The sequence below is a fragment of the Oryx dammah genome, unplaced genomic scaffold, assembly GCF_014754425.2.
Source record: "Oryx dammah isolate SB20612 unplaced genomic scaffold, SCBI_Odam_1.1 HiC_scaffold_23, whole genome shotgun sequence".
NCBI lineage: Eukaryota > Metazoa > Chordata > Mammalia > Artiodactyla > Bovidae > Oryx > Oryx dammah.
In genome coordinates this window covers 87,639,405-87,653,352 of record NW_024070207.1, presented here as the reverse complement: position 1 = coordinate 87,653,352, position 13,948 = coordinate 87,639,405, and the positions used below count along the sequence as shown (strand labels likewise).

General features: G+C 40.7%; 1 protein-coding gene across 2 annotated transcripts in view; it reads right to left on the bottom strand.

Moving 5' to 3' along the window:
• Positions 1–13,948, bottom strand: part of ARHGEF9 (Cdc42 guanine nucleotide exchange factor 9) — a 456,114-nt gene that overhangs the window by 313,364 nt on the left and 128,802 nt on the right. For both annotated transcript variants that reach the window (XM_040266119.1, XM_040266118.1), the window contains exon 3: positions 6,242–6,336. In XM_040266119.1, coding sequence (XP_040122053.1) covers positions 6,242–6,336 — 95 coding nt within the window. The remainder of the gene's footprint in view (positions 1–6,241; positions 6,337–13,948) is intronic.

Below are 13,948 nucleotides of genomic sequence, written 5' to 3'. Positions count from 1 at the left end.
TGAGTTCCACCTTCTCTGATTTCCCAGTTTAACTAAGCATGTGTTTTACATGTTTTGGATAGGGCAGAGCACATAGCAGTTTCTCGTTCAAAAGCCTTGTATCCTCCCTTTGAGGATATCCTTGGTTTAAGTCAGCACTGAATTTCTAGAGGGTCCTTCAAAGCCCAGCTCAAAAGTGAGCAGTCCATGAAATTTCACATGATCCTCTTCTGTCCCCTCTCCCACTAGTCAGATGTAACTCATCATCTGGGATTTCATAGCACACATATAAGACTTCTACTTAGGTCCTCAGAGTTTTGTCTCTAAATCAATTGGCAAATAAGGGATTTACTGTACTGGTTGGGGTGATCATGCCTGACTATCAAGGAGGAATTGGACTGTTACTTCATAATGGAAGTAAGGAAGAGTATGTCTGGAGTACATGAGATCCCTTATGGCATCTCTTACTATTACCATGCCAGTGATTAAAGTCAGTGGAAAACTATGACAACCCAAGCCACGTAGGACTGTTAATGGTCTGGACTTTTCAGAAATGAAGGTTTGGGTCACTCTGTCAGGTAAAGAACTACAGGCAGCTGAGGTGCTTGTTGAGAGTAAAGGGAACACTGAAAGGATAGTGGAAGAATGTGGTTATAAATACTATCTATGACTATGTGACCAGTTATAGAAATGAGGACTATAATTATCATGACTATTTACTTCTCATTTTGTTTTAAATAGGTTTGTGTGGGTGTTTCTTCCCGAATGTTTTCACTAGATTAACTTTTCAATCAGTAAAGTAAATTTCCCTCTATAATATGTGTGGGCCTCTTCTAATCAGTTAAAGGTCTAGATAGAAGCCCCCAAGAAAAAGAGTATTTCCCATTGCACTGCCTTTAGATTTTAACTGGAACTTCAGTTCTTCCTCCTTCTAAATGGAATATTGACTCCCCTTTTGTTTTCAGCCCACTTGGTGCAGTCTGTAGATTGGATTTTCCAGCCTCCACAATTATATGAACCAATTCCTCATAATAAATCTCTTTATATATGTGATTAAATACAAATATGTATTGGTTCTGTTCTTTGGAGAGCCTTAACTAATACAGACAGAGAAAGAGGAGACTGGTTTTAAGTTAGAAGAAACTGTGTCTTCACCACTGGAGTGGGAGTCTCTTGAGGAAAGGAACTGGATTTGACTCTTCCCTACATCCTGAGGGCTCAGCACAGGACCTGGGACAAAGTAGGCACTCATGTAATCCCTATTAAGCTGACGAGAGTTAAATTAACTGATTAGTCAGTACTACACTTAGTCAGTGGAGCATGGCTAAGCACCCCAAGGGAGTTCTACTAGCTAGGCTGCCTAGAATGGCCATGTAGCCACAGTGTAGGAAACAAGTTCATCAAAAATAGTTCAACACTTTCTGGATAGTTTTAATAGATCAAAACAATAGTAAAAATATATCTAGGACTTTCTCTGGTGTTGTTGTGACCAGTGTGTGGTCAGTTCAGTTTCAGATAGTTCTTTGATCGGGCTTATATTTCTGAAGATCTATAGGCCCTGTCCTATGTAGTCGGTACTAACTACAGGGTTTTAATCTATTGCACCTGTCACTTCCAAGGAGGGTCCCTCTGTTTTAGCTTCTTCTGTTTGCTGGTCTCTTCAGAATTGGTCTGTATCAGGAGGGGAAAAAACACGCTCAGGTCCTTATCCAAACCAGGATGGAGATGGAAATCCCTACCTGCCGGGAGCCAGCACAGGAGATCCTACCCATGACAAGGTCATGCGAAGGAGACCTGACAAGCAAGGCTTCAGGACTCAAGGGACTCCCTGGGCCGATCCCACACATGACAAGGTCATGTGGAGAGACCTGACGAGCAAGGTGGATCAGTACTCGAGGGACCCCCCCGGACCTGCTCGAGCATCTACAGCAAAACCAGAATCTGTCTGTCTTACTATTTTATGCTTTTCACCAACTCTTTTGACATTAACAGGGGGCTATCCCCAACCACCTTTTTCTGGAAAAAATTAACTTAGGGCTCTAGTTGATAAATCTCCTGGGCATGAAAGGAGTATTTCAATTCAACCCCCCTGTTAGCATTCTAGCTTACTTGGCAGGTTTATCCAGACTCTTGCAACATTGTTGAGCCAATGCTTGCTGCCAAATTCCCACATCCCTTATCCATTGTGTTCCTGGGAGTGCATATAGTTAAGATGTAGAAAAAACAAGTAATAGTCTTAACATTAGCAACATTAGACTTTGAGTTAATAAGTTCTTTCTTTGCTGTAACCCACTGACTCTTTGCTCCATAAAAATGTAACTCTGTACTTTAAGGGTGACACAGGCTAAAGAATTTAAGAAAAAACATTTCAAGGGAAAGTAAGTGTTTTAGCTGACCAACCTTTATCAAAAAGGGGCCATAAAATGTCAATAGGCCTCCGAGCCAGAAGATAATGTACAAAAAATAAGACCCTTGTTTATGAAATGGTATGCAAGAAGAAACCTAGTATTGATAAAAGTTAATACTGATGAAATGTTGAGATGACTCTGCATTTTTCACTTTGCTTAATGTACAACTCAGGGTATAAAAGCTCCCTCTGAAAATAAAGTGACAGGCCTTGCTCAATGAAGCTTGGTCTCCCCGTGTTGTTCTTTCTTTCTCTTTTTCCTTTTCAGGTTGATTCCCTGGTGTGCAGGGGCCCTCTGAATTCACTTCTCTGCCCTGGCTTCTAAGACCCACTCGAGAAGGTGCCCAAGGTGGGGCATCTTCTGCTATTCAAGAGGGTGCCTGTAGCCTACGTGAACAGTGCAAGTCCCGTGCTGGGGCTTTATTGGCTTTCTGAGTAAACTAAAAAATATCAGCCTCTTTCTCTCCTTTATTTTCTTAACTGCAAAATTCTTTCCTTATCTCTCTCTACATCTCTAAATCTCAGTCGCCAAAGCCATTCATGCTTCAGATACCCTGGATCCAACCAGGGCTGGACCCTGGTACCTACCTGTCTGACTCCAGAGCCCAATTTCTGAAGAAAGCTTTTCCTTCAAGAAATGTTTTGGCTTCTGGGAGAGTGAGGTTCACCTGTTTCTAAAGTTCATAGTCAGCTACAGCAATGCGGGCAGCGTAACAATTTCATGGCATACACATCACTCCCAGCTCTGAGTTTCCTACAAACCGAAGCTCCCATAATATTGAGTATGTAGCCAAGTGTTGGCTGAGAAGAATATAGCCTCTACTGATCTTGTGCTCTTGGTACAATGCAAATGACATCTTGCAAGATCTTCCAGGTCCTGAGATAATATATCTTTGCATTCTGAGCAAGGAAATCTGTTCTCAACACTGAACTTTTGTCCAGCTCGTCTTGAAAGCCCAATACCCCAGGGTTTCAAAAGATAATTATCACTCTGGCACTCCCTAAAAGTTGCCAACTTGATGTCATGGTTATAATCAAGCCCACTAGTACTCCTCCCTTTTAGGACTCTTTTGAAATTTTCCAGGATGTTCACCTCCTCACCCATCCATCTTGCAGTTTCCCATGCATGATGTGCTGATTGTTGTCTTCACAACAATCCCATACCTCTCACCACCCACTCCAAACACACACACCATTTTCAGAACTTCTGATCATTTTTTAAAGAACACCTCCTCTGGGATTCAGGACCCAATCTGTTTCCTTGACTTTTTCAAATAGTGAAGCACTTCTTTTACAAACTTGGGCTCGATCTTTTTTTTTTTTTCCTTAGGATGTACCCCACTGATCTGATTCCTCACTGGTTTATTGTTCTCTCCTAATTAGACCATGGATTCCTTGAGAGCATACTTGCCTTTTAAAATTCTGTATCTAAGCACCGAGCTCAGTTCCTGGCACATAGTCTGTCTTCTGAATGAAGAAATTAATGAATAAACAAATACAATGAGTGACTTAGAAAAAATCATTTCAGTCCCCAGCAAGATTCAGAATAAGGATCATTACTGTCCTCACAACTTTTTGAGGACAAATTAATTATCACAGGTTCAAAAATTCTGGCAAAATTATAGAAATCAAAAGTATATCAGTAACTTCCACGGGAGTGGGAGGACAGAATGGAATATAAAGGGACATGAAGGAACTTTTAGGGGTAATAAAATGTTCTATATCATGATTGTGTTGGTGGTTATGTGACTATACATATTTTTCAAACTGTCTCAAATTTCACACTTAAACTTGGTAAGTTTTAATTTGAGTAAATTATATATTAATAAAACTGAACCAAAATACTCTAGATTCTCTCTTATTAATCAGTTGATGAGGAGAAAGTAGTTTAGAAGAGTTGAGGAGGATGACCTTTGAGTTTTAGGATCCAATGTGTTTCTCCTGACTCTAGGTTATAAGCAATCTCTGGATCTGGTGAATTTTTTCTATACAGAGTAGAGATTCTGATCACAATAATATGTGTTAAAGTTTTTAAAATGCAGCCACATCCATTATCTCTTTGGAGCTTCTTCATATCCTGAGAGGGCAAGGCATCGTATTATTGCCCCTATTTAACAGAGTCAGAGAATAAGTGTCAAGTTGATCTTAAACAATCTTAAGATTAGCTAACATAGCAAAATCAATATTGGACTTGGGTGTCTTGATTATCAAGTCTGTGTTAATTATACTACATCTAACTGTATTATCTTTCTAGCCTTGGATTTTAAATCTCCTTTCTTTCTGAGAATCCAGACCATTTGATGTAAGCCATTTTTATTACTATTATTACTCTCATGAAAAGACCAAGGATGGACCAGGACTACAAAAACAATTGCTTAAGTATTTCAAGTATTGTGAATGCCATAGAGTTCCCCAAGGCTTTCTTGGTGACTTCCATTATTCCCTTTAATCATTGAGTTTGGATACTTTATCCTTCTGGAACCACCTCCCTGGATTTCATTTCCTGAGGCCTTACAAAGTCTGGCTTCCCCAAAGCAAGGGCCTTATCACACATGACTAGTTGTTGCCTTTGAGCATACAAAAACTATTGATTAGAAGTATGCTGATCATTTGTTCTCTGAGTAAAAAAGAGGACCAGCATGGAGATCTGGCTGAAATGAAAACAGGTGTTCAGATTTGTCTGTTGATGCCCTTTGTATTAGGAGTAATGAATCAGTTTGAATCTGGACTAAGGAACTCAAGTGAGGGAAGACTGGCAAGAAAGGAAGTGAGCAGAGGCAGCAAACAGAAGGCAAGCCAAGTACCATAAAACTTTTCCTCTGGGCCACACTTTGCAACTGCCAAACTAACAAAACAAAACAAAACAAAACTCTCAACTTCATGATATCTCTGGGGATTGCATTCTTAGCTGTAATTACTCACCGGGGTTTAACCACAGAGCTGTAGATACTTGTCCCTGCATAAACTGACTCATGCAGACATAGAGACATAATAGAAAACAGATATCGGCACACACCTTAAGCAAAAAGATGCCAACTAACAGGCCTACAGATACAAATGCATACAAAAAAGTATCAAATGTCAAAATACCCAAAGATAAACTCAGATTAAAAGATATTGATATAGAGATATATAGAAAGGGAGAGACAGAAAGGGGCACACACAAACAAAAACTTCAGTTAGAAAAACACATTGTAGTCATGCTCAAGGACAACCATACATGCATAAAAAAAGTACTCTAATTCAGATATGTAGCTGGACAAAGATGCATATATTTTAATAAGTATATGTGAACAAGCATGCACATGCACAGAGATATAACAAGAAAAAACTACACTTACTACACTCACATAAGTACTCAACAGACACGGATATGAACACATGGAGGTAGAGAAGCCTCTGAACTCCTAAGCATCCAGTATTATATCTGCATTTATAAAACATCTTCTCCAAGGAAATGCATATAAACATGCCACCCATGTTTATGAACCCAAAGAATATAATAAAAGTAAATCAAATTACATATGGCTTAAAAATCTCACAGTCCACCATCCAGTCTGCTACAGGAAAGGCAGCCAAATACATTGGCAACAGCAGGGTGTGTGGAAGTCATAAAAAGTCTTCAATTTATCTCATAGGAAAATTAACCTCAGGGAGAAAAGGTTAATGCTCCCAATTTTTTTTTTTGGTAGTCATAAAATAAACCCATTTTAAAACCATTTTAAAAATTGCCTCCATTCCACATACTGGAAGCTCTAATATTTGCAATTTGTCTAATAAAAAGAAATCTTAGAGGAAAATAAAGGGTCTTGGATGCCCAGTAAGTTCCAAAGGAACTAAGAAAAGAGATCTTACCTCATTAATATGCCCAGTTCCTGGTCCCTGAGGTTTCAAGTATCCACCAATGTTCTTGCAGGTTTCTAGTGTCTTGGAGCCCTGGTCCAAGTTATCTGTGGTAAAAGAATACCCTTTAGATTGAATACCAACTGCAGCTTCTTTTAGAGAGGTTCTGGCTGCTGGTCAACCTAGTATACCACTCAGAACCACCAGAACTGAGGTGAGTGAGGCATGGGAGGTAAGGTTATGCTCAAGTGATTCCAGTAATGGGCAGAAATATCAGAAAGAGAAATTTTTTAAAAAATATCATTTAAAAATCACATAAAGCTATGCAGAAGTAAACTTAACCAAGGAGTTGAAAGACCTATACTCTGAAAACTATAAAATATTAATGAATGAAATTGGAGATGATAAAAGGGATGGAAAGATATCCAGTGCTCTTGAACTGGAAGAAGTAATATTGTTTAAATGGCCATACTCCCCAAAGCAATCTACAGATTTAAAGTAATCCTTACCAAAATACTCATGACATTTTTCACAGAACTATAACAAATTATCCCAAAATGTATGTGAAGTGAAAGTTGCTCAGTCATGTCTTACTCTTTGTGACCCCATGGACTATACAGTCCATGGAATTCTCCATGCCAGAATATTGGAGTGGGTACCCTTTCCCTTCTCCTGGGGATCTTCCCAACCAAGGGTTGAATCCAGGTTTCCCACATTGCAGGCGAATTCTTTCCCTGCTGAGCCACAAGGGAAGCCCAAGAATACTGGAATGGATAGCCTATCCCTTCTCCAGCGGATCTTCCCAACCCAGGAACTGAACTAGAATCTGCATTGCAGGCAGATTCTTTACCAACTGAGCTATGAGGGAAGCCCTCCCAAAATGTATATGGAACCACAAAAGATCCTGAAGCCATAAAAATAATGAAACATTGCCATTTGCAGCGATGTGGGTGGACCTAGAGAATAATATGCTTAGTCTAATAAGTCAGAGAAAGAATGTACTATATGCTACTGCTGCTGCTGCTGCTGCTGCTAAGTTGCTTCAGTCATGTCTGACTCTGTGCAACCCCATAGACGGCAGCCCACCAGGCTCCCCTGTCCCTGGGATTCTCCAGGCAAGAAAACTGGAGTGGGTTGCCATTGCCTTCTCCAATGCATGAAAGTGAAAAGTGAAAGTGAAGTCGCTCAGTCGTGTCCGACTCCTAGCGACCCCATGGACTGCAGCCTACCAGGCTCCTACATCCATGGGATTTTCCAGGCAAGAGTACTGCAGTGGGTTGCCATTGCCTTCTCCCTATATGCTACTACTTACAGGTAAAATCTAAAAAAGAAAAAGAAAGTAAATCAATATGCAAAACAGAAACAGACTCACAGATATAGAAAATAAGCTTGTGATTGTGAAATAAAAGAGTTAGGGGAGAGGGATAAATTAGGAGTATGAGATTAACAGACATACATGGTCTGCGGTTCAGTCTGGCCCTAACAAATTTTTCCTGTTTTTTCTGCTGTGAGATTAAAAAGCAGTATAAAATCTTGTTCTTACCATAAATGTAGGTATATGTTCCACATAAAGAAACTTAGTGGGAGAGTAGCAATACCTGAAGAGCCTGGTGCTGTGCTCTTGATGTGGTGAGCAAGTCTGTGATGGATGGTGAATGTGTTTTCCTGAATTGTTATCACTCCAATGTTGTACTCTTCTTTCCTCCTTTATTTGTTTAAAATTGAGAATGATTTTTTTTTTGCCTACAGTTTTCCTAATAATTTTTGATGATATAACTCTTCATCCCCCTGTCTACCCAAGGACCCCATTCTTTACTAAAGCTTGTTATTTTGGTATATTTTAGTAGGGTTCAAAACAAATATGTACCAGTATAGTTGTCATTTTAACTTTTATATATACCATTGACTTGGCTTACAATAGTTTTATGATTTTAATCACTTATATAGGCCATTTGGTTATCATTTATAAAAGAATAATGTGAAGCTAAAGTAATTGCTAAGCTCGGAATGGAAATAAAATCTTCAAGAAAAGTAATTGCCTCTGCTTTATTATGTGCTCAAAATAAATACTGGAAATACTCAGGCACTGAACATGGGGTTAAGGGCACTGTTGTTTTAATCTAGTGTATTTGCTTAGAGGAGACAAAATGCAAAAATGGACTGCTAAGTAGATGTTAAAATGTGAAATAGTCTATGTTGCTACTGTTTGGGAATTTGCCCATTTATTGGCTTCAAAAATGAAATTTTTAAAAACATAATCTATTATATATAGAATAGATAAGCAACAAGGATATACTATGTAGTATAGGTAGTTATACCTATTATTTTACCCATAACCCATAATGGAATATAATCTGCAAAACTACTGAATTGCTATGACATGCCCATGAAACTAACATAATACTCTAAATCAACTACACTTCAGTTAAAAAAAAAAAAGAAAATCTGTAAGAGAACTCAGGTCTTCTAACACCTGGCTCAGTCATTAAGCAAGGTTAAAAGATATCTTCACCACACATATACTAAAATAATAGATAAAGATACATCAGCTTGTTTTTACCTTGCTGCAGCCAGTGTCTTGGTTAGCATTGCTTACAACTGCTCCATAGCCATTTAACTGAGTGGCATTAGGTTCTTCTTGCTATACCTTCCAACACTCTAGATCAATATGAACCATCCTCAGTGGGAAATTATTTGATTGTCATTGCCAAAAGAGCTTCTGAGTCAGTCAAGCTTCAAGAGGTTTGAGCACAGCTCAGCAAATATGTGGGGTGATAAGCATAAGGGTAATGCTTTCATAGGGTCTGCTCTGGAATTCTGGCCCTTTCAAGTAGGAAGTGCCCCCACACACACATACACACATACACACTTCATTTGGGCTTCCCTCGTGGCTCAGATGTTAAAGAATCTGCCTCCAATGCAGGAGACCCGGGTTCAGTCTCTGGGTCAGGAAGATTCCTTGGAGAAAGGAATGGCAAACCACTCCAGTATTCTTGCCTGGACAATTCCATGGATAGAGGAGCCTAGCAGGCTACAGTTGATGGGGTTACAGAGTCTGACATGTCTAAGTGACTAACACTTCCACTTTTTCAATACTTCATTTAGAAAGTAAATCTCATTTCCAATATAGCCATATATATATATACACAATATTATCATAATATAATTGATTTTACATATATATAAAATCAACTGTGTAAAGGCACTGGAAAGGTATAAGACATAACTCTTATTCCTTAACTTGTTTATTGTTATTACTATTACTATCATTCCCATCTAGTTGTATAGCACCTCAGAGCTTATAAAGCACTTTTATGTTTGCTATCCGCTTTGAGCTTGTAAAGTTCAAATTATTACCCTAACATTACAGATAAGAAAACTAAGTCTCAAAATAGTAAAGTGATTTATTCCAAATCACATTGCTAATAAGTGACAGAGTAAAGAGTCAAATCCAGGTACGTCTGATTTCAAAATTTTTGCTCCTTCCAGCACACTAGGCTATTGGAGAGCAAACTCCACTGACTTTCTAATTTTGTTCAATAAATATGTGTTGAGTGAATGAGAAAATGAATGAACAAACAGAGGAAGTAGCAAATTCAGGTTGGGCCCCATAGTAATGTCTGTTTGTGTGTATGTGGGGTAAGTCCTTGGGTATTCAGAACTGGTAGAGAGCAGTGGGGAGAAGAAAACTGCCATCACTGAGCACCCTGCAAGCCAGAAACTGTGTCAGGGACATTCATGTATTCTGTTTCACTCAATTAATCTTCACAATGATCCCATGAGTCAGATATTATCCAGCATCTCATTCCTCAGATGGTGAAACTGAGGTGCAAAGAGGTTATGCAATTTGCACAAGGTGATGGAACAGAAATTTGAACCTGGGTCTGTTCAACTTCAAAGCTGATTCTTTTCACTATAATAGTCTGCCTTAGGAAACTCCTGATTAGAAGCCAAGAGAAAGGAACTGGTAGAGTGTTTATAGAGAAACATCTAAGGACAGAGACAGCACTTAAAAACAAACTGAAGTCCTTCATGCCTTGAGCAATATGCAGGTCAGGAAGCAACAGTTAGAACTGGACATGGAACAAGAGACTGGTTCCAAATAGGAAAAGGAGTACGTCAAGGCTGTATATTGTCACCCTGCTTATTTAATTTCTATGCAGAGTACATCATGAGAAACGCTGGACTGGAAGAAACACAAGCTGGAATCAAGATTTCCAGGAGAAATATCAAGAACCTCAGATATGCAGATGACACCACCCTTATGGCAGAAAGGGAAGAGGAACTAAAAAGCCTCTTGATGAAAGTGAAAGAGGAGAGTGAAAAAGTTGGCTTAAAGCTCAACATTCAGAAAATGAAGATCATGGCATCCGGTCCCATCACTTCATGGGAAATAGATGGGAAACCAGTGGAAACAGTGTCAGACTTTAATTTTTTGGGCTCCAAAATCACTGCAGATGGTGACTGCAGCCATGAAATTAAAAGACGCTTACTCCTTGGAAGAAAAGTTATGACCAACCTAGATAGTATATTCAAAAGCAGAGACATTACTTTGCCGACTAAGGTCCATCTAGTCAAGGTTATGGTTTTTCCAGTAGTCATGTATGGATGTGAGAGTTGGACTGTGAAGAAGGTTGAGCGCCGAAGAATTGATGCTTTTGAACTGTGGTGTTGGAGAAGACTCTTGAGAGTCCCTTGGACTTCAAGGAGATCCAACCAGTCCATTCTGAAGGAGATCAGCCCTAGGATTTCTTTGGAAGGAATGGTGCTAAAGCTGAAACTCCAGTACTTTGGCCACCTCATGTGAAGAGTTGACTCATTGGAAAAGACTTTGATGCTGGGAGGGATTGGGGGCAGGAGGAGAAGGGGATGACAGAGGATGAGATGGCTGGATGGCATCACTGACTCAATGGACGTGAGTCTGAGTGAACTCTGGGAGTTGGTGATGGAGAGGGAGGCCTGGCATGCTGCGATTCATGGGGTTGCAAAGAGCTGGACACGACTGAGCAACTGAACTGAACTGATGGCAGTGTGCACTAAGCGCAGGTGGCTGCGGCCGGCGCACTACGCACAGCCAAGAGGAGCTACCCTAAGTCCGAGGTCAGGGGCAGCAGCCTAGAGCACCAGGCTGTGATGGTGCAGGAATGGCTGAGAGGAGCTACCCCGCATCCGAGTCAGGAGCAGCAGCCGGGAGGAGGCACCCCGCGTCTGAGGCCAGGGGCAGCACCCAAGGCCAGGGATGGCAGCTGGGAGGAGCAACCCCACACCTGAGGCCAGGGGCAACAGCCAGGAGGAGCAACCCCACATCCAAGGAGTGGTGGCTGCACAGGGGCAGGAGGGCCTAGAGGAGCCATCCCACGTTGAAGGTCAGGAAGGGCAGTGGTGAGGAGACACCCCTCAACCAAGGTAAGGAGCAGTGGCTGCACTTTGTTGGAGCAGCCGTGAAGAGATATCCCACGCCCAAGGTAAGAGAAACCCAAGTAAGATGGTAGGTGTTGCAAGAGGGTATCAGAGGGCAGACACACTGAAATCATACTCACAGAAAACTAGTCAATCTAATCAGACTAGAACCACAGCCTTGTCTAACTCAATGACACTAAGCCATGCCTGTGGGGCAACCCAAGATGGGAGGGTCATGGTGGAGAGGTCTGACAGAATGTGCTCCACTGGAGAAGGGAATGGCAAACCACTTCAGTATTCTTGCCTTGAGAACCCCATGAACAGTATGAAAAGGCAAAATAATAGGATACTGAAAGAGGAACTCCCCAGGTCAGTAGGTGCCCAATATGCTACTGGAGATCAGTGGAGAAATAACTCTAGAAAGAATGAAGGGATGGAGCCAAAGCAAAAACAATACCCTGCTGTGGATGTGACTGGTGATAGAAGCAAGGTCCAATGCTGTAAAGAGCAACATTGCATAGGAAACTGGAATGTCAGGTCCATGAATCAAGGCAAATTGGAAGTGGTCTAACAGGGATGGGGGAGGCTGGTGGGCTGCCGTCTCTGCGGTCACACAGAGTCAGGCACGACTGAAGCGACTTAGCAGTAGCAGCAGCAGCAAACAAGAGATGGCAAGAGTGAACGTTGACATTCTAGGAATCAGCGAACTAAAATGGACTGGAATGGGTGAATTTAACTCAGATGACCATTATATCTACTACTGCGGGCAGGAATCCCTCAGAAGAAATGGAGTAGCCATGGTGGTCGACAAAAGAGTTCAAAATGCAGTACTTGGATGCAATCTCAAAAACGACAGAATGATCTCTGTTCATCTCCAAGGCAAACAATTCAATATCACGGTAATCCAAGACTATGCCCCAACCAGTAATGCTGAAGAAGCTGAAGTTGAACGGTTTTATGAAGACCTACAAGACCTTTTAGAACTAACACCCCAAAAAGATGTCCTTTTCATTATAGAGGACTGGAATGAAAAAGTAGGAAGTCAAGAACACCTGGAGTAACAGGTAAATTTGGCCTTGGAATGCAGAATGAAGCAGGGCAAAGACTAATAGAGTTTTGCCAAGAAAATGCACTGGTCATAGCAAATACCCTCTTCCAAACACAAGACATCACCAGATGGTCAACACCGAAATCAGATTGATTATATTCTTTGCAGCCAAAGATGGAGAAGCTCTATACAGTTAACAAAAACAAGAGCAAGAGCTGACTGTGGCTCAGATCGTGAACTCCTTATTACCAAATTCAGACTTAAATTGAAGAAAGTAGGGATAACCGCTAGACCATTCAGGTATGACCTAAATCAAATCCCTTATGATTATACAGTGGAAGTGAGAAATAGATTTAAGGGCCTATTTCTGATAGATAGAGTGCCTGATGAACTATGGAATGAGGTTTGTGATATTGTACAGGAGACAGGGGTCAAGACCATAACCATGGAAAAGAAATGCAAAAAAGCAAAATGGCTGTCTGGGGAGGCCTTACTAATAGCTGAGAAAATAAGAGAAGTGAAAAACAAAGGAGAAAAGGAAAGATATAAGCATCTGAATGCAGAGTTCCAAAGAATAGCAAGAAGAGATAAGAAAGCCTTCTTCAGTGATCAATTCAAAGAAATAGAGGAAAAGAACAGAATGGGAAAGACTAGAGATCTCTTCAAGAAAATTAGAGATACCAAGGGAACATTTCATGCAAAGATGGGCTCGAGAAAGGACAGAAATGGTATGGACCTAACAGAAGCAGAAGATATTAAGAAGAGGTGGCAAGAATACACAAAAGAACTGTACAAAAAAGATCTTCAAGACCCAGATAATCACGATGGTGTGATCACTCATGTAGAGCCAGACATCTTGGAATGTGAAGTCAAGTGGGCCTTAGGAAGCATCACTACAAACAAAGCTAGTGGAAGTGATGGAATTGCAGTTGATCTATTTCAAATCCTGAAAGATGATGCTGTGAAAGTGCTGCACTCAATATGCCAGCAAATTTGGAAAACTCAGCAGTGGCCACAGGACTGGAAAAGGTCAGTTTTCATTCTAATCCCAAAGAAAGGCAATGCCAAAGAATGCTCAAACTACCGCACAATTGCACTCATCTCACATGCTAGTAAAATAATGCTCAAAATTCTCCAAGCCAGGCTTCAGCAATATGTGAACCGTGAACTTCCTGATGTTCAAGCTGGTTTTAGAAAAGGCAGAGGAACCAGAGATCAAATTGCCAACATCCTCTGGATCATGGAAAAAGCAAGAGAGTTCCAGAAAAACA